The sequence below is a fragment of the Polyergus mexicanus genome, unplaced genomic scaffold, assembly GCF_030449975.1.
Source record: "Polyergus mexicanus isolate NDT 795.1 unplaced genomic scaffold, iyPolMexi1.0 SCAF_3, whole genome shotgun sequence".
NCBI classification, from domain to species: Eukaryota; Metazoa; Arthropoda; class Insecta; order Hymenoptera; family Formicidae; genus Polyergus; species Polyergus mexicanus.
In genome coordinates this window covers 5,287,346-5,305,795 of record NW_027223323.1, presented here as the reverse complement: position 1 = coordinate 5,305,795, position 18,450 = coordinate 5,287,346, and the positions used below count along the sequence as shown (strand labels likewise).

The window sequence follows — 18,450 nt, the reverse complement described above, 5'->3', positions numbered from 1 at the left end:
TTATGCGTACGCGGTTGTAAGCATTTTAATATTTCATGGGAGGAGATGTTTACAGGGATACGACTCGGTTCATTTAAATTTCAATAGAAACACATCGAACAAGAGTGTACGGAATATGTTGCGCTTCTATTTACGTTTATATCTTGGAAAGATATCAAAAAAATTTGGCTATTTCTGAACTTCTAACTTTAAAAAAAGACGTTTTACAAGAAGATGGATAACATTACAGGAATTAATTCGTATTGTAATAGTATTAAATAAAAACATAAATATATAAAGAATAATAATTGATTGTAAAATACGAAATATAAATGTTAAATATGTATACAAAATATAATATAATAATAACAAACAAGTTAAAAAAAGGGATATGTTTGTGTCATTATAGAACACACACGCGCGCGCGTTTATATATATATAATGTAACATGCATTCCTCAGTCTTATAACAAGTATATGGATAGGATAAGTAAGTTTTTGTGCTATAATTTTTGATGCGATAATTTCGTAGTTTATAAATCGATAAGCCTTTACAGATTTAAATATACAACTTTGATATAAGATATAATTTACATAAAAATTAACAAACGTTACATATACATTATAACTTATACTAGATATGTCCTATATGTCCCATAAAATTACATTTTTTTATGTATTGCAATTGCATTCGCGCTTCTCTCGCAGTTATATATTTCGTCATTGCCACGTTTCTCACATTTCCGGAGTCGTTTCACATGACAATCGACAATTGTCATTGTTCTCGCGTAATGCACAATACAACATTATACAGACTATTCACCACGCTTCACATTAGGATTTGCTAATACATCGAAGCTCGGATCACCATCCGTCGCCATCCTGCCCAGCCATGAAAAGAGCAGAATAATCCCAACAAAGAATAATATACCGATAAAGATTATTAAGGCATATCTCTTATACAAAGACCCCGCGGTTTTCCGTCGCACCGGTGCTCTCGATATCAGCTTCCACCATCTTAGAAACCATTCTATGGCGGATTTTCGCTGGTATTTGTTCTCATCGTGATCAAAGGACATATCTTTCGGATCGTCATAAGCTTCACATACCTTCCTAGATGCCGAAGTGGATAATCCAAGAGACGATTCAATATTTACGATTGAATAAGGCGGGCCGAGATTCTGACTGTTCGCATGTACATTGCTAACGGTGGAATTCGAATTGATGGTACTACTTGTGCGAGACATAGCAACCGTAGGAGATGCTGGCGTAGTCACTGTGTGGTTTTGGAACAAAGTACTTTCTACTGCTATCAAAGGACGTTCTTGCTCCAATTTTTGTTCTCTATCATTGCTTAACTATAAAAAGAAAATATTATGTAGCAAAAGATAACATTTTTTACTGCTTGTAAGCAAATTAGCGCAATAGATACCAGTGGTAAACCAAGACCAGCTCGAGCCCAATTCACAGCAGCCAATTTTTCCCTAAGAACATCCGCAACTGGTGACACCAGTTTAGGTTGCGGAAAGATACACACTCGACACGTGGGACAAGTGTATCCCGCTGGCGCTGTGGTTGCCGGTAGATCCCTGGCATATTGGTCCAAACATACCCAATGATACATGTGATAGCATGTCAGTCTCACGCAATCACCGTCGCTCAATGTGCCGGAACATAATGTACAAATTGGATTGTAGTCATGATCATGGAGCCATAACAAATATGACTGTACTATACACTGTAAAACACATGTGAATTAATCATACATGATTATGATAAACTGTTTGGTACTGTGCAAAGAAATATTCGTCAGAGGTATCTAAATGTAAAAACCATTGATGAAAACGTACCTTTGGATGGCTCGTGACCATGCAATGTTCGCATACATTGACACGATGCTCAAAACAAAATTGATTCGTTACTCTTCTTTTCGGACATTTGCACAGACCCATGTTGCAACGTTGAAACACGACAAAATACGCCTAACTCGATATCCGCTTTATCGGCTCTCACTATATGACATATCGAACCTCAAAGTAATATCGCCGCTTTATTTGCGCAGCCTACCATATTCTATCACCGGCCACGTCGTCTGACAGTTCTTGCCGACAGGCGATACCGGAAACAACCAATGGATTCTACGTTCCACTATCTGTCGTCCAATCGCTGTTTCGCGATATATGAGAAATATCGGAGATGGAGAGCAAAGAAAACAATATTATCAACTAAAAAATAGATATGTAAATATAAATCAGAAATTAAAACATCAAGAAAATATTGCTTTGAATCTCTAGAGCCAATACTATAATTTCTTCCCGCGCTAAGATATCGACGAGAAAATTTTTTTAAGAATCTTAAAATTTTCTTTCTTTCTCTTAGTTTTTATATTTTACAAAATAAGAAAAAATGGGACCTGGACATATTAGTGAAAGAATAGTATTATCTTCCAAAAAAATATAGAACAAATATCCTAAGTAAAAAAAAAAAAAATTTACTATATATGGAAATATTATATGCCGGTGTTACACACAGAATATTCATATTACACACGTATACATGCATCTCGTCGGCATTCGGCCAGCTAGTGTTCGTGCCTCGTGCTTGAAACAACATAGACCATAGGCCATAGACTATAAGCGAAATACGGAAGTTAGCTATCTATATATCTTATATCATCTGTGGCATTGAGGGTTGAGGGATTTAATAGACGTCATTAAATCGCGGTCTATGGTCCATCGCTGTCTATGGTCAGTCGCTGTTTAATCAGGTTTAATTTGAGAATCTAAAAAATCTAAGAAGATAAATACAAAAAGCGTAAACATGTCAGACCCGGAATTAGAAGCATTACGGCAGCAACGATTGATGCAGTTGCAATCTCAATATAAGGTAATTGTCACGAAATTCCATACGAATTTGTAGCTGAGACAAATGTTTAAAAATTATATATGTTACTCGTTCTTTTTGATAATTATTTAAACACAATATTTCTATACATAGAAGCAAAATGTATATAATATTGAGATTAGGTGTATACTGTTTTGTATATATTTCACAAGAGAATTTCAAACATATATATATATATATATATATATATATATATATATATACACATATATATATTATTATTCTAGGGTAACAATGTCGACAATAAACAAACAATGGAAGAAAGAATGCAACGTATGGAAGAGATGAAACATACTATATTAACTCAAGTATTAGATCAGTCGGCTAGAGCGAGACGTAAGTTATATCATATAACCTTCTTTTTTGGCATTGTCAAATTGTACTTTAGAATTGATGTCACAGATATGTGTGATATATAAGTATCTTAATTAATAATGTATGTATATAATTATTGATAGTGAACACACTTTGTCTTGGAAAGCCAGAGAAAGGAAAAATGGTAGAAGAAATGATCTTAAATATGGCACAAAATCAACAACTACCTGGGAAGCTTGGAGAGAAACAGTTGATCAATTTACTTGAGAGTTTAAATCAACAAACGCAAAGGAAAACAACTGTTAAAGTTAGTAATCATTATAAATATGCATCTAATAACAGAATTAAACATTACTCCCCAAAATTTTATTTTATTTTTTTAGTTTGATAGAAGAAGAGCAGCTTTGGATTCAGATGATGATATGGACTTGTAGCAAATGTACAAATTTTATATCTGAAATGTTACTTTTAATCAACAAAATTTTGCTCTTGATTTGTGTGTGCAATTGAAGGTAACCTTTTTCAATATATACTTTTATGCTTAGTTGTATTTTACTTTTATGCTATAAAAATAAAAATTATTAATGCCAATTTGGCGGATTTTGATATAGATATAAGGAAAGACTATTTAATATTATATTCCACTTGGCAATAAAATATTTCATATATCCCTAAGTAATAATAGTAACATAAAAATATTCATTTTTTATTTTTTTTTTATTTGATACATATAAATATACATTCAGCAAATGCCTAACACACGCAAGAGATTATTTTTCCTTCTCAAACAGAAATCGCACAATCACACTTGCAGTCTACACAATACAACAAATGACAATTTCACATATACATGTACTTATACAATTCTAAATATATTATCGTTTGTTCATATATATATGTATATAAAAACAATGTTTGATGTTTAATTCGATCTTTCACATATTATATGCACAATCGTATCTAATATACAAATTTTTGATATATCGTACACTCTTTTTTAAAGCTGTGTTAAAAGACAAATTTTTCCGAGTATCTACATACTTAACTCGGTTGTATTGTCTCGTGGAATACGTTTCATTTCTTTACAACATAATCATAAAATAAATTAATACGTACACAAAAATGGCTTTGTCAGAAATAAAAATGTATGGAATGTGCTAGCGATATACATTATTAAATAAATAAATAAATTACTGTATAAAAATACTCAGTTTTAAAAAATTGCTTTGACAAATTTTTCTTAAGAACATATATAATCAAAATTGTTCATATATGCTATATATAATAAAAAATTTTTATCTCGGAATTCTCCACATAATATACATCTATAATTATTTTCAATCATTCTTTATATGACTCGTTCCAGCATTTTCTGAAAAAAAAAGCACAAAGTGATTACATATGTTTATTATTTCTTTATAAAAATTAGTAGATTTTTTCATAATAAAAATATTATACCATCTTCTTCATCATTTGCATCTAAAATATCTGGACAACAAATGCCATAACATATTAATGATAAGAATCCAACTGGTAATCCGACCAATACAGTCATTAAGATGGGATTGCCCTTCCACATTGAAGCTAGAGTGGTTTTCAATTCAAACCAAGTTCTATAACTACGCACTAGCCAACTATTTCCACCGTATCGCTGAAAATTCATCAATCATAATAGGTTCTTATTGTTAATATATTCCTTCAATAGCTAGCAAATTATTAAGATATAAAAGACGTGTACCGGAGCACTTTCATTGCGAATCTGCTCTAGGAACAATTCTATCACGTACGGAGTCAGTTTCTCTGTTTCATCCTCGGGAATATGATGGTGATTAGTGGTTGTATTTATCACAATTAAACTAGGTAAAGGTAGTACCATCATTGCTATGCTATTGACTAGATCGGGACTAGCAATCCAACCGAACTGAAAATGGCTGAATACAACAACGTTAATTTATATCCAGTGCTTCTACCAAAATATATGCTATCAAATAAACGTACTCGTGGTATTTTTCCCGTTTGCTTTTAATCACGGACTCGACCATGTCCCTGAACTCCAGCATGTCGGGCGCAACCTCTTCTAGCTGATTTTCTTCCACTACCGCTAAAACGAGATTCTTATTCGTTAAGAATAATTGATTTATGTTTCCTCTAGTCACTTTCGGAAACGTCGCGAAACGTTCCGCGTTCACCCACTTATAAAGCGTCTCGTTCATTTTCTCTATATCACTTAAATTGTGTCCTGCAAATCGAATTTAACAATCATTACAAATAATAATAATAATAATAATAATCTTTTTTTCCTTCAATTAACTCTCACCAGTGAAATTGTAATGTGAACTTTCTTTGTACACGAATAATGCCGGAACATTTTCCACAGGTGCGTGTTTATTTACAACACTCGGATGAGATTGATAGAAGAATGCATGCGGTTGAAACATATTTGCAGTCTTGTGATAAAGTTCCTGCATTTATTTAATGCATTTAGATACATGTAAATTTGAATGTTTCATACTAGCTTTATAATATTTTCATAAAATTGTAAAAAGATTTTACCCATAGAACTCCAGATCTACTGCCCACGTATAAGAAATAGAGATCGCGTTCTCTCTTTATAGTGTCAAAGCTTTGAGGTCTCGTTACCTCTTGCACAGGAGGACCGCTTAGTCTTAAAGCGAATTTGACTATTTCCTCTCTAGTTCTATCACCGTGATATACATACTCTTGATCACCCTTTAAACTGTAAATTGAAAATATTATCGTATAAATATTTAATAGTCGGAGAGAAAGATGTATTTACAATAGAATGGTGGGAAATCCTTTAATTTTGAATGAAGTCGCCACACTGGTAAATCTAGTACAATCCACACGTCCCACTCGTATTGATGTTGCATACAAATGCTGAGCAACATGAGACCAAATTGGTTCCAATCTTTTACAATGTGCACACCATGGCGCATACATCTACAGAAAATGGAAATATAATTATATATTTTGAATATATAGAAGAAGATATATAAATATACTTCATAGGAATTGAATATACCATGACCAGCCATTGTCCATCTTTGTGTATATCCAGAAATCTGCAAGAAGCAGATATATTAAATGATCATCTTTTTGATAATTGGAGAAGTTGAACAGTATATAATATTGCCAGATTTCTTACCTATCGCTCAGCTCAATCACCCGCGAGCCTGCCGTGTGCATCAAAATTGCTGAAAAAGCTAAAATGTAATTGAATGATAACAAGTGCTTACATAGAAATATTTCTCATTGTTGAGATAATGCGAAAATCAAGTATAACGCAAATCAAATCAAACTTGTTTACCAAAGTTTCATTGAAAATCATCATATTTTACTATACATGAATGTGCACGCTACAAAAGCTCTGATGAGAAATAAAGATATACATCTGTCATTGAAGTTATATAGATGAAACTAAGAGTAATGTTTCAAATGAAACGTTTTATTTATTAATTTGAAATAAATAAACAAACATATTTTTTAACTAAGAAATTAAAAAAAATATTTTTTACATATGAATAAAATCAAATTATCCAAATTGAATTAATGTCTATCAGGTTCGACTGATAAATAGAATTTGTCAGATGTTCTTATAAATTCATACAGAGAGATAGTAATGTAATTAAAATCGAAATGCAAATAAATATAATACATTTTCTACAATTATGCATACAATTATAAATTATAAAATTTCTGTACATAGTAATTAAATTAGACGAATGTCAAGCGAATCGTATGTTATCGATCGGCCGACGTGCAAGATTACGTCGCGCGCGTAAGATTATCACAAATCGCATAATGTATTTTATTTTTGCAAACAAAGGCAATATTTTTCGGTGTGTGGCCGACAGCCACTTACCATAGAAAAGCGTAACAAAAGAGATTCGCGTCAGGGAAACCATTCCGATTGCAGATTCGAGATGTCGAGAGAGTAGGAAAATCAGCCTCCTTCATTTGATCCTTCGGTAACAAGAGCGTATTGAATGAGATTGCATTTTGAGATTGCAATTTTCTTCCGATGCACGCGGACGGATGTATTTGCAACAAATACTTTCTGTCTTTCGACTGGACTTGTCACGCGGAATGATTTAACGCTTTTGATTCTGTCACATCTTCTCGTATTATGTATGTACGACACGGTCGCTAACGCTAATTCCGCCACTGGCCAGCTGTGTTTTAACTGCGCTCTTCTGCACTTTCTGCCTTTAAAACTGTGACAAAATGAGACAGAGAATATATATTTGAGTTTTGGAAAAGGAGGCATTTAAAAAAGTCTAAAGTGGGTTTAATTACATGACAGCCGATGCATATATATATATATATATATATATATATATATATATATATATATATATATATATTGGAAGAGAATAAAATATAGAAAGCATAAATATATAAGACAGATAAATATAATTAGGATTTGAAAGAAAGATAGCGAAAACATAAAAGTTATACAATTAAAAAAAAAACAGATGTATAAGAAAAATTATTTTGATAGTTTGATCATTGACATTACAAATGACAAATAATTGGCAGATCTGTAGAAAAAAAAATTAGAGTAAAACATTTTTTCTATTATATATAAAAGAAATTTTTCTATATATTATGTATAATTTTATTAATAAAAATCTTGTCCGATACATATATCATTGGTATAAAACATTCACATGATCAAAACGAAAAATATATATAGAAGAAATATAGTGTGCTGTCATATATTCCTTCATAATAGAACGTAGCTATTTTCACATTCTATAAGTATAACAAATTATATCTTTTCCTGTTTTTGTACATTTATTATAAATTAGCAGCAATTTTAAATTATGTGAACTTTTTTCCAAGTGTACTGCATCTCTTTCGTATAATGTACAAGAAAATTAATTAAATCGATATCACTACATTAACATTGTATAGCACGCGTAGTTAGGACCCAATGGGATTCCTCCTATTTTTCTCTCATCTTTTTCATCAGAGTTACGTTTTAGGTCTATTGTTTCCTCGCATGCCGATCCATCGAGGCCCAATCGTACAGATCAAGCGAGAATAAATCGCACAGATCTAGTGTGAAAATAAATCGCTAAAATCACAATGTCGCCAGACGCAACGCGAAAACGTATGGCACTCTTATCTAATATTCTCTTTCGTTATACATGTCATGATGAATATGTTATAATAAAAAGTGACTCGGCTCGCCTGATCAGCCGCAATCGAGAAAAAGCGTTATTTGAGCGAAATTGACTGATGAGATCTGATTTAACGATCTCCCTTTTATAACCCGGAATTAACTGGTATCGGAATTTTGTCGCCACTTCTGTACCGCCTCTCGTCGCGCATCGGGCACCAACGAAGATCGCATGCCACCCAAGACATTGCTGGTCGCTTCTGTGGCCAGGATAATCGGTTTTACGACCGTCGGCGGAATTTGTCGTAGTACACCGCCGACCGCACCAACCGTGCCCTTATGCTCGTGTTCCTCACTTGCCACTCGAACCAACTGAGTCGCAGTTTCGCCTAAACCCTAAATAATCAAATATTATAGATATAAATCAAGATGTTATAGAGAGAGAAAAGGAAGTAAAAAGTAAACAAAAATCCTTGTATCATAAAAACGCAAATAGCTAAAAGATCAGATTTATTTAGAAAGATGCGAGAAAGAGGAAGAACGTACAGATGGAGAATGAGTACGTAGAAAACAAGATGAAAGGGCAAAAAGTAGATTTCGTAAAAGTTTATGATATAAGATATGATTCAAAAGTTTGTCGATTAAAATATGTAAGAGATATTATATATATTATTTTATTATTTTCGAATGTATATATAATTTTCGAACATCTCACCTCTTTTACCAAGGTATAAGCGTTAGCTACCCCTTCTCGAATATCCAGTGGCTGATTATATCTTTTTCGACGACCCTTTTGTCCCTTATTCTTGCATCTTACACTGGGACCGGGACTAACTATATCATACGCGGTCTCAGCTGTGGTTTGTAACGCTTGCACGATTCTGCATGTCAATTCTAATGCAGCCATCGCAGTACACGTTGTAAAGCTATTCGCCCCGCGCTGTAAACCACGGACAATTCTTCCGTCTCTCTGATATTGTTCGATCGGTAACCAAAATAGATCGCGTATCCCTTGAACTAGAATAACAGTGTCTTACGTAAATTTTATTTTTTAGATGAGGAAATGAGATACTTTTGGTCGGGAATAATGCGTAAAATTTCTTATATAATTCGACGTATTTTCAAAAATACTTTGACACTGCATTTAATTCCCACAGAATCAGAATTATAAGCCATATATATACTCACATAACTGCACCACGGAATGCATCGGGCCCACACCGCCGAGTAAACTCGGAAGTTGATTCTTCTTGATGTCTTGCAACCATTCTGAAGCCAAATACGCGAGAAGCTTATCGTAGCCCAATAACCCGTGCCTGTACGACAGTCTCTTTAATCTTAATTCGGAGCAATTCAGTTCTGCTAAACCCATTAACAGACCCGCCAATGGTCCGTGAGTGAAATCCATACGTTTCCCTTGGTAATCCAACCTGATGAGAACTTCCGGGCCAAATACCACACTTCTAAATACATACAATTTTAAACAATTTGTGAATCATTGCAATTTTCCCGATAATAATAATTTCGATTCTATACCTAAAGTATATCGGTTGACTATCATCGTGAATCTGGTGGAGAGCCTTAGTTTTAGTCTTATTGTCCCTGAATGTCAGCTCGTCTTCCAAAAGTATCAATAGATTCTGATCAATGATATTATTCTGCGACATATTCATCATCACGTCATTTTTCAACGCGTCATCATTCACGCTCATAATGGGCGGATGATGTGTAGGTGTTCCTTGTTTCGATGCGGGGGTGGATTGCGAGCTATTGGGTGTGTTAGAGTTTTCTTGGCTTCGCTTCGATCCACCGCCTAGTTCGTTAAAAAATTGTATTAAGAACAATAGGCTATCTTGGTCTATGTTCAGTCGCAGTGGCAGTAGACTAAGTTTCAAACAACATTCTTGGGCACTTAATCTGGAATCCGGCCTTATGTGAACTGCCTTCATTATAAACATAATGGAGTGAGACTGTCTGGGTCTCGCCTCGCTGCTGTACTGATAAAGGAATTTGTTTATGTGCGACGACGCCAGTCTATCCCTTACTTCGATCTCGTGCACCAGTAGCACTTGCCTGGATGCTTCCCGAGTGTTCTCCGGATAGACCTCATGTTGGAAGCGAACCTTGCTCAATTGCAGTTCCATCAGCACATCATGCCGTCGACCCGGACCGCCCAGCGTGTGCCAATCGATTAATGATTCGTTGCTTCTCGCTGCGCGCGGTGAATTTGGCATGCTGCCGAAGTGTACTTCATTCGGACTAGACTTGTTGAAGCCTACTGCACCTATAGCGGACCTACTCCTATTAAATAAAAAGAGAAAGAAAGAGAGAGAGAGAGAGAGAGAGAGAGAGAGAGAGAAGAAGAAGAAGAAGAAGAAGAGAATTAACGAAATCTATATATTTAAGATTTAAATTTCTTTTAATCTCTTAATTTTAATTTTCGTACCTTCCATGCGCAATATTATTGCGAGCGTTGTCGTTGATGGTCACATGTTTCGCGGAGCATTGTAACTGCGAGCTATCAAAATCGTTGCCGCCGTACATGTGCCATATCAATGTCATCTCACACAGAGTATACTTCAAAACTGGTGCAGGATAATTTGGCGGAGTCTGCAACAAATCGGTTTTTCCGACCGGCACGGAAAAGTGATTATCCACTATTCTCAACGGTTCTTGGCACAACGACCGAACCTCAGGTACTCCGTAGCGCGGTATTATTCCCGCACCGGCCTCTTCTCCTAGGATACAAAATTCGTCGTCATCGTCGTCATCGTCATTCACGCCACACGCAATTGTTTTACTACATTCTTGCGAACTCTTTGTTCGGGTCTCTATTGCACGCAAAGCACATGACTCGTCGGGGAAGAAAAATTCGACTCGATTCTCCGTCATTGGTGTTTTCCCGTTTTCATTCCCGCTTCGGGTCGTTATCGTCGTTCCCTTCACGGTTTCCTCCAACGCGTCCTCCATCAAGCTGTAGACTCGCTCGACCTGACTTCTGCTTAGAGTATTGATACTCTCGACGCCCAAAAGATTCTCCTCGTACGTCGTAGATGTTGGTGGTACAGTAGCAGGTATGCTCTCTGTGCTGTCGTGACTAGTCGCACTGTTGTTCGGTTGCTGTTGCAGATCGCCATCGTTGGCGACATACGTGAGTAGTTGCATGAGAGCGCGACCAGAATCCGAGCACGTGCGTATATGCAACACATTGTTGCTCGCTCGGAGATCAACGCGCGGCGTACCACCATACATTCTCTCGTTCAGGCGCAGCGACAATTCGAACAGACCAAAATTCATCACGCACACAAAATCCCGCCTGATATCCACTCCTGACTTTTCGCGCATTAATCTGTCCGATATGAAAAGTGCGACGTCTTCTGCGATGAAGCGTAACGTTGACGTATTGGTTTGTGCGGTGATGTTACTCGATACACTGAAATTGCTAAGGGTCACAATAGATCTCAATGGCAGGTGAAGCGGCCTATAATCAATCGCGCAATCCCAAAGATGTAAATGCAATTCGGTCAAAACGCCCGGCGGTGTGTAACCCGCCACCGGATGATCCGCCACATCTAGACAGTCTAAGAACTCTGTAAACCACGTTGTGGCGGTGGGGCACATTCGATGTCTCAATGTGGCATTGCTTATACTTATCGCGACACGAAACGTCTTAATACGATGCGTTTGATGAGCTGCTTGTATCCTCACCGCAATCATCATCATATCCTTGTCGCTGGCATTCGCTGCTATACTACTGCCGGATCCGCTGCGATATATTGTTCTCTCGCAATGTCGTGGTGTAACGCTATTGATACATCTCAATGGTGGTGTCTGTGACGGGCTCGTGGTCAAACCACAATGATCGAGCGATATGCTCTTCATCATGGCACAAGCGTAGCTCAGATTCATATTCCCCTTGTATGCTGTTACAGAGAATATTGTGGCATCCTCCAATCGAATAATAAGCTCTCCTTGTTGTCCGGGTATAACGTTGCGCATGGAATCGCGTACGGGAGTGTACATAGACAGCAGACCCTGATTAATGCTCAGAGTCACTGCAAGTTTGCTTTGAGCTTTCTTCGATGACATTCGTGTCTGCTGATGATCCTTGCGATTCTTTTCGTTCGTTGTAGATTGGAAAATACCTTCCTCATCCGAATCGGAGTCGGAATTATATTGGATCCCGCTTTTGCACATGCTGAATCTGTAAATTATACAAATAATTTTCAGGAATATTTCAAAATTTCTTCGAAATGTTTTTAGAATATGTACCTAGGATAAGCGGATTCCTGTAAGAGAGTCGATGCCAAATCGAGGCCGATGTGACTTTCCATATAAGTGGTGTACTTGGGTCTGGGCGCTGACGGCTCCCACAGAAATAAATCGGTATTGAATCGATTGTAGAGTTGTTCGTAAATGCGTTTAGATGGTATTTGGACGGAAGCGCAAGGTAGATTGATTTCTAATTGCAATCTAGAGCCGTGTATACCTTCCTCTATAAATTCCAACATTTCTTGTCGATTGCCAGGTATAATTAATTCCTCGCCGTCACTGTTTTAGAACAATAATAAAAAAGAATTATAAATATATAATCACATTAATTTATTCTAAAACATTTCAAGGCACTAACTTTTGCTCGTTTTTTTCACCGTGTTCATGAGATTTCGAATGAAGCGTATCAGATTCACGCATGATTCGTCTAGAAGTGAAGGGAGAAGGCGCGTGCTTCGGGGTTTTTTCTAAGTTATCATCCAAAATCCGTTTATCGTTCTCAGGCTCTTCCTCGGAACTATCTTCTAATGGGGCATTGAGACGTTCTGGATACACAATGACCACCACTCTTGCCCAACCAAGGTCGTCGCTGACCTGCTGATACGACGCAGCATCACTTTTCTCGTCGGCTGTGGCAAGGCCAATTTCGATCGGCGTGTCATCCTCGGTCTCTACGTACAACAGTAATAACCGGCGACACTGCAATTCGTGCCTGGCTAGATAGTGAGATCGACTGTCCATAGTGGAATGAATTTGAGCATCTGTCATTTGCGCTATCATGTAATCGGATCTCACGGATCTCTTCCACCATGGTGCACGACTCATATCATGCAATGGTCTCAAGTCTGGGACGGGAAATCTATGTAAGAAAAAAAATGCAAATCGGGCTTTATGCAACCATGAAACCATTGCTTGATATTTTCTATAATACCTTAGCTTTATCGTACATGATGACGAAGAAATTTTTACGTCCACTCTGGAATCTGGCAGTGTTGCGCTATCCACAGCTTGATCAAATAATGTCTGCTGATTCTGAAAGATATGTTGCGACTCTTGATATCCCATAAATTGACATATTTAAGATTATAAAATAATTCCAAAAATATTCTTGGAAAAATGTACATAAAATTATATAAGTAAATAAATAAATAAATAAATAAATATATATATATATATATATATATACTTACAGCATCCCTAGTATTTACTACAGGGTTGCAAGTACATATTGGCTGCGGATTAAGAATAGCGGATATTCTATCTACAATTGTAATGTCTATCTCGCCTCTGCAAGGTTCCATTTGAATGCTGAAAGATAAAATTACATAAAATACTAATGCAATTAATTCGCAGTTTATTATCAAATGATAAATCAACGATAAACCAAGTTCTGTTTTATTAATTTCAGAGTTAATTTAGTCTATAAAATACCAAATATAAAGCAAAATATTTAAATTGTTAGAGATAGTTTAAAGATAAATGCAAAATGATTTACTCGATTTCTGTGCGTGGATGTGCAAATTTCGTCATGTGAGCATGCCGGACAGCCTTTTGTGTATACTTAAATCTTATTCTAAAATCGGTTTTATTGGAAAATCCGATATTAGTCGCGCTTTCTTTCGTAAACGCTAATAATTCGACGAATTCTATCGTTGATGCTCTGTACGAGTTGGGATTGTTGGAATCGACCAAACACTCTACAACTTCTAGACTAGCTAAAGTCAAACTTCCCGATATTGCAGAGTACTGACTAGTAGTCTTTTCACTGCCTTCAACCACCAGTGGTGCAGCCAACAATCTATAACCAAAAGATTTTTGTTTTTCAATTATAATACAAATTAGAATTTATCATTTGATCTAATATACCTGATATGACTTAGTCGACAGGCATCCGTAAGCGATTTTGATGCTGTATCGAAATCTTTACTTCCAAAGCCGCCCATTGCAAATGTTCCCAATTGTCTGAAAAATTCCTTCGCGGCGCTCTTCATTTGTCTTACACTACTAGAAGTTAGACCGAGTTGTTCTACGCAGGGCGTCAATATATCTTCATGCAACAGAACTAGAGCGACGGAAGATACTCTTATATGAAATTGAGTAGTCTCCGCGGAAGTATCGTTGTCTATATTGTGTCTTTGTCTATTGTGTCTCGTCGGCAAATTCGTCGCAGAGCTTTTTGAACTGATGCTACTGATCGATATGCTGCCATCCATACTAAAACTATTGCTCACGATCGAATCACACATTGATGTAGATCCCGGCAATTTCATCGGTAAAAATTCATCTTCGTTATCAGATTCGTCCACCGATCCTGTAGACCACCCTTGAGCATATCGTAGATCCTGTAATATATAATCCACAATTATGTTATATTAAATCACATACATACTTATATAAAAATGTGTCAATAAATCTCATTACTGTAGTCTTCAAGTCTTGCATAGGATGCGTCTGATGAATAAGTTCACGTTCTATACGACTGAAATCACTGCTAGCCATGGGTTTCTCTGTATATCTCCTTGGAACAACGTTACTCATATCTTCTAGATTCGGCGATGCTAGGCCATGTGCTAATTCTAACAAAACGTGCAATTGTCTGGGACTCAAGAACAAGGTAAGTGATCCCAGAATAATTTCTAGTTCTACCTGAGGGAATACATATTATTCCTTCACTTTAGAGGAAAATAAAGATCTCAACCGGAAATAAATATATAACGCAACTCTATATATAGTATTTGAATCAAAAGAGATTAGAAATAATTTATGAAAATTTATTTACCTTTGGCCCCGATATTCCTTCCCCTTGTTTCATTTTTAATCTTATTTCTTGTCTACCTGCTAACTTAGCAAACATAATGGGATTTAATTCGTTCGAGTTGTTAATAGCATTTGCCTCTGGAGGAGTGTGCAGTATGCTCAGAGTAGGAGACATTTGTGCGGAGGTAAACAGACTGTCCGAATTCTATTGTCCAAAGAAGAAAAGAAAAGTTAAATTCTGAAATCTCTTTTGAGATCATACTTGCGATATCAATATTCTACTCTTACTCGGATCTTTGTTTATACTTACTTTAGAATCGGGAGTAGAGCATGTACTTGCCACTAAATTTCTGGAAAACGTTCTCGCATGAGAGGGAAATTCGTTTGTATGGAAAGTCACTCCCTCCATGTAGAATCGCTTAGTGGAGAATGCCGAAATGATATAACCTTTTGCGGATTCATCGGGATCCAGAGATGTACCACTAGGATCTAACCCAGCCTCGTCAGAATATTCAAGATTTTGTATCCACATTTCGACCGCCACTCCCGTGGAAGAGTTCAAAGGTACATGTTCCAAACGTATCACAGTATCGATGAATCTCACTTTGACCCTGGATAATACTAATACACGAAAGATAACTCAGTTTCAGATTTAAAAACATAACTGCACTTGTAAAAATAAAATAATATTCTACTTGAATCTATAGTCTGCGCAAACAGCTCCACTGCTTCTAAAGGCTGAGCATTTCCTGCGTTGGTCGCCTCCTGCTGCAAACACTCTTGCGCCAGTTGCATACTGGACGTCATAGAACTCCACATGGACTCGAACATCGATGTCCCAGTCTCGACTCTTTGTCGCGGCTGCACCGTAAATCTAAGACCTTTCACCTCCATGTAACTCGCTTGGCTAAGTAATGCCGACCATGGTATACTAAGAGATATCTCCAATATAAAACCATCAACGAATTCCAGTGGAACATGTTGTTGTTCTCCCATCTCGTTGAGACCCTAGATGCAACATAAATATTTATTTGCTTACAAAGAAAGAACCAAATCAGTTGTGTATTATGAGTATTAAAAAAAAAAAAAAAAAAAAAAAAAAAAAAAAAAAAAAAAAAAAAAAAAAAAAGGCAAGTCAATAATCTGTAATAGTCTGTATAAATTATCATTTATTAGTATGTAAAATATTATAATGCTAACCAATGACTAGCACAAAGATATCAATGTATCTCATTAATTAACATATAAATGTAATCGATTGCATTTGCGCAACATTGTTATTGATATAACTTACAATAAGAGTTAATATATAATTTTTATTTTATTATTATTGAAAAGAGATAAACCCTTTTATGCAAAATATAAAAACTTCTATAATTAAAAAATATAATAAAATTACACATACATACACAATATATAATATATATATATACACACATACATATATATATATAAACATCTATATGTTTAACAATCTTAAGAATATAATAAACAAGTACTTTTGATAGGAAATCACACATTTAATAAATGCATTATTTAAATGTATTTGTTATAGGTACTTAATTTCTACGATGTTTATTCATTATACATATATATACATATGTATCAACTTCATACACGTTTGCAGTTTAATTAACTGTTCTCTATATCTTTCAACTATCATCATTCAATATTTAAAAAATGATTATGAAATACACACATCACACAGAAATCGCTTTAATTTATCGAATCATTGGACATCGTACGATCTCATCGACTTTTAAATACATGTTACGTTGGATCAGCTGTTTAAAGACAATGTGCGAATACGAGATAGTCGCGGTGCTGTAAATGCGTCTGACGCGCGTGGCGTATTTATCAATTAGTGCAATCTTATCTTTATAATTTAACTAACGGAAGAAAGGAACGTGCGAGAGACAAAGAAAAAAAAAAAAACGCGTTAACCTACCTGTACGTTGAGATAGACATTGTCGACCTGACCCTTGCCATTGTACAGATCGACGGTCAATTGATCTAGCGACAGATCGTGGAGGAAATGACCGAGGTAACGTTGCAGCAGATATTTGCAGGCCCTCTTCTTAATATCCGCCGACCAACCGAGCCAAGACATGTTGCTCGTCAAAGTTTCGCGCGCGCGTTAGGCGTCTATTATCCCGAGAAAAATTCCGCTCGTGTTTCGCGTTCGTAATAGAGAATCATCATCTCGTGGTCGTCGCGCCAAGCACGTTGTCGACAGGCATTGTCCTTCTTTGTCGGGCGCTGTGTACGAACAATGTATTTAGCAACGTAACGGACGATTCACTCGACCGAGCCTCATCTCCTCGACACGCGCACCCTCGTTCGCGACGCCTGACATAATACCCAATCGGGCGATTCTCGACCGAACAATGGCGATGCGATGCGCCTGCACACACGACACGCGTGTTCGTCGTGCCGTCGTGCGTCGTCGGTCGCGTGGCGTCCCCACCTCGATCGGAGATTGGAATCAAATTGATTCGGGGAGACAGGAAAAATATTTTCCCCGACGCCGATAAGACAGGCCCGACCCCCGACTGTGAATGGACCGAACGAATGAGCGGCGAGCTCGAGGGCTCGAGGCTCGAGTTCGCTCACATCTTTATTCGTCGTGTCCAGGGCGCAACGCGACAGTCTTCGGGCGGGCAATTTCCGAGAAGGAAGAGAAAACGATATTTTCACGGTCTCCTACGAAATTTCCGGTATTTATAATTACCGAAGAAAAATTGACCTCGAGTCGCGCTCCTCATCGCGGTAGAGATCATCTTCCGCGATGACGAATCTGTTCCTATCTTCCGATTCGGAAAATGTGCGAATTAGAAGACGGTGTTGGATTAATTGGATCGGTGATATTCAGTTTCCGCGCATGCGCGTTGAATATTGTATCTATGAAATAGTTGAATCTTATAGAATGAGGACCTGTACGGTCTTCGTTTAATCGTTTTTAAAAGTTATTTCGACATTTTTGGAAAATCAATTAGAAACATGAAATAAAAAAATATTAATTTATCTACTTATGTGTAACTATGAATTGTAGATTAAGCTTGGCTTTCGATCACGTAA

At 36.5% G+C, this 18,450-nt stretch overlaps 4 protein-coding genes across 7 annotated transcripts; 1 reads left to right on the top strand and 3 right to left on the bottom strand.

Annotated features, from left to right (window-relative positions):
* Positions 1–471: 471 nt before the first annotated feature.
* LOC138945023 (zinc finger protein-like 1 homolog) lies at positions 472–2,231 on the bottom strand. Its single transcript, XM_070316188.1, has 3 exons — positions 1,829–2,231; positions 1,411–1,716; positions 472–1,336 (listed from the first exon to the last, which is right to left on the bottom strand). The coding sequence occupies exons 1-3, from the start codon at positions 1,928–1,930 to the stop codon at positions 794–796; spliced, it is 951 nt and encodes a 316-aa protein (XP_070172289.1). The 5' UTR covers positions 1,931–2,231; the 3' UTR covers positions 472–793.
* Positions 2,232–2,674: 443 nt separating this feature from the next.
* Pdcd-5 (programmed cell death 5) lies at positions 2,675–3,788 on the top strand. Its single transcript, XM_070292724.1, has 4 exons — positions 2,675–2,864; positions 3,110–3,218; positions 3,341–3,504; positions 3,581–3,788. Exons 1-4 carry the CDS (start codon positions 2,799–2,801, stop codon positions 3,629–3,631), a joined length of 390 nt encoding a protein of 129 aa, XP_070148825.1. The 5' UTR covers positions 2,675–2,798; the 3' UTR covers positions 3,632–3,788.
* Positions 3,789–3,955: 167 nt separating this feature from the next.
* On the bottom strand, positions 3,956–7,432 carry Tmx3 (Thioredoxin-related transmembrane protein 3). Of its 2 annotated transcripts, none has more exons than XM_070292722.1 (10): positions 7,081–7,432; positions 6,364–6,421; positions 6,241–6,280; positions 5,995–6,158; positions 5,751–5,934; positions 5,515–5,659; positions 5,196–5,436; positions 4,936–5,128; positions 4,656–4,848; positions 3,956–4,569 (listed from the first exon to the last, which is right to left on the bottom strand). In XM_070292722.1, the coding sequence occupies exons 1-10, from the start codon at positions 7,121–7,123 to the stop codon at positions 4,535–4,537; spliced, it is 1,296 nt and encodes a 431-aa protein (XP_070148823.1). In that variant the 5' UTR covers positions 7,124–7,432; the 3' UTR covers positions 3,956–4,534. The 2 variants fall into 2 exon arrangements, with proteins under 2 accessions (XP_070148823.1, XP_070148824.1); XM_070292723.1 differs by having other exon boundaries at positions 3,957–4,569; positions 6,364–6,412; positions 7,081–7,430.
* A 429-nt stretch (positions 7,433–7,861) lies between these two features.
* Atg2 (Autophagy-related 2) lies at positions 7,862–18,224 on the bottom strand. Of its 3 annotated transcripts, none has more exons than XM_070316169.1 (16): positions 17,321–18,224; positions 16,068–16,380; positions 15,683–15,993; positions 15,395–15,577; positions 15,037–15,261; positions 14,482–14,957; positions 14,111–14,413; positions 13,806–13,923; positions 13,547–13,647; positions 12,974–13,474; positions 12,616–12,894; positions 10,790–12,547; positions 9,880–10,638; positions 9,532–9,806; positions 9,059–9,360; positions 7,862–8,739 (listed from the first exon to the last, which is right to left on the bottom strand). In XM_070316169.1, exons 1-16 carry the CDS (start codon positions 17,480–17,482, stop codon positions 8,503–8,505), a joined length of 6,303 nt encoding a protein of 2,100 aa, XP_070172270.1. In that variant the 5' UTR covers positions 17,483–18,224; the 3' UTR covers positions 7,862–8,502. The 3 variants fall into 3 exon arrangements, with proteins under 3 accessions (XP_070172270.1, XP_070172271.1, XP_070172269.1); XM_070316170.1 differs by having other exon boundaries at positions 9,880–10,644; positions 15,713–15,993; XM_070316168.1 differs by having other exon boundaries at positions 7,863–8,739; positions 9,880–10,644.
* Positions 18,225–18,450: the final 226 nt, after the last annotated feature.

What these genes read in the sequence shown, in the direction of transcription:
- Pdcd-5 (XM_070292724.1), top strand. Translation starts at nt 2,799, where the DNA reads ATGTCAGACCCGGAATTAGAAGCATTACGGCAGCAACGATTGATGCAG. An exon ending in AGTTGCAATCTCAATATAAG is followed by an intron (nt 2,865 to 3,109) that starts GTAATTGTCACG and finishes TTATTATTCTAG; the next exon opens with GGTAACAATGTCGACAATAA. An exon ending in AAAGGAAAACAACTGTTAAA is followed by an intron (nt 3,505 to 3,580) that starts GTTAGTAATCAT and finishes TTATTTTTTTAG; the next exon opens with TTTGATAGAAGAAGAGCAGC.
- Tmx3 (XM_070292722.1), bottom strand. Translation starts at nt 7,123, where the DNA reads ATGGTTTCCCTGACGCGAATCTCTTTTGTTACGCTTTTCTATG. An exon ending in GGATTTCCCACCATTCTATT is followed by an intron (nt 5,935 to 5,994) that starts GTAAATACATCT and finishes TTCAATTTACAG; the next exon opens with TTTAAAGGGTGATCAAGAGT. An exon ending in TGCAAATGATGAAGAAGATG is followed by an intron (nt 4,570 to 4,655) that starts GTATAATATTTT and finishes TTTTTTTTTCAG; the next exon opens with AAAATGCTGGAACGAGTCAT.
- LOC138945023 (XM_070316188.1), bottom strand. Translation starts at nt 1,930, where the DNA reads ATGGGTCTGTGCAAATGTCCGAAAAGAAGAGTAACGAATCAATTTTGT. An exon ending in TGGTCACGAGCCATCCAAAG is followed by an intron (nt 1,717 to 1,828) that starts GTACGTTTTCAT and finishes TGTGTTTTACAG; the next exon opens with TGTATAGTACAGTCATATTT. An exon ending in CTGGTCTTGGTTTACCACTG is followed by an intron (nt 1,337 to 1,410) that starts GTATCTATTGCG and finishes TTCTTTTTATAG; the next exon opens with TTAAGCAATGATAGAGAACA.
- Atg2 (XM_070316168.1), bottom strand. Translation starts at nt 17,482, where the DNA reads ATGTCTTGGCTCGGTTGGTCGGCGGATATTAAGAAGAGGGCCTGCAAA. An exon ending in TGCAAGACTTGAAGACTACA is followed by an intron (nt 14,958 to 15,036) that starts GTAATGAGATTT and finishes TATATATTACAG; the next exon opens with GATCTACGATATGCTCAAGG. An exon ending in CAGGAATCCGCTTATCCTAG is followed by an intron (nt 12,548 to 12,615) that starts GTACATATTCTA and finishes TATAATTTACAG; the next exon opens with ATTCAGCATGTGCAAAAGCG.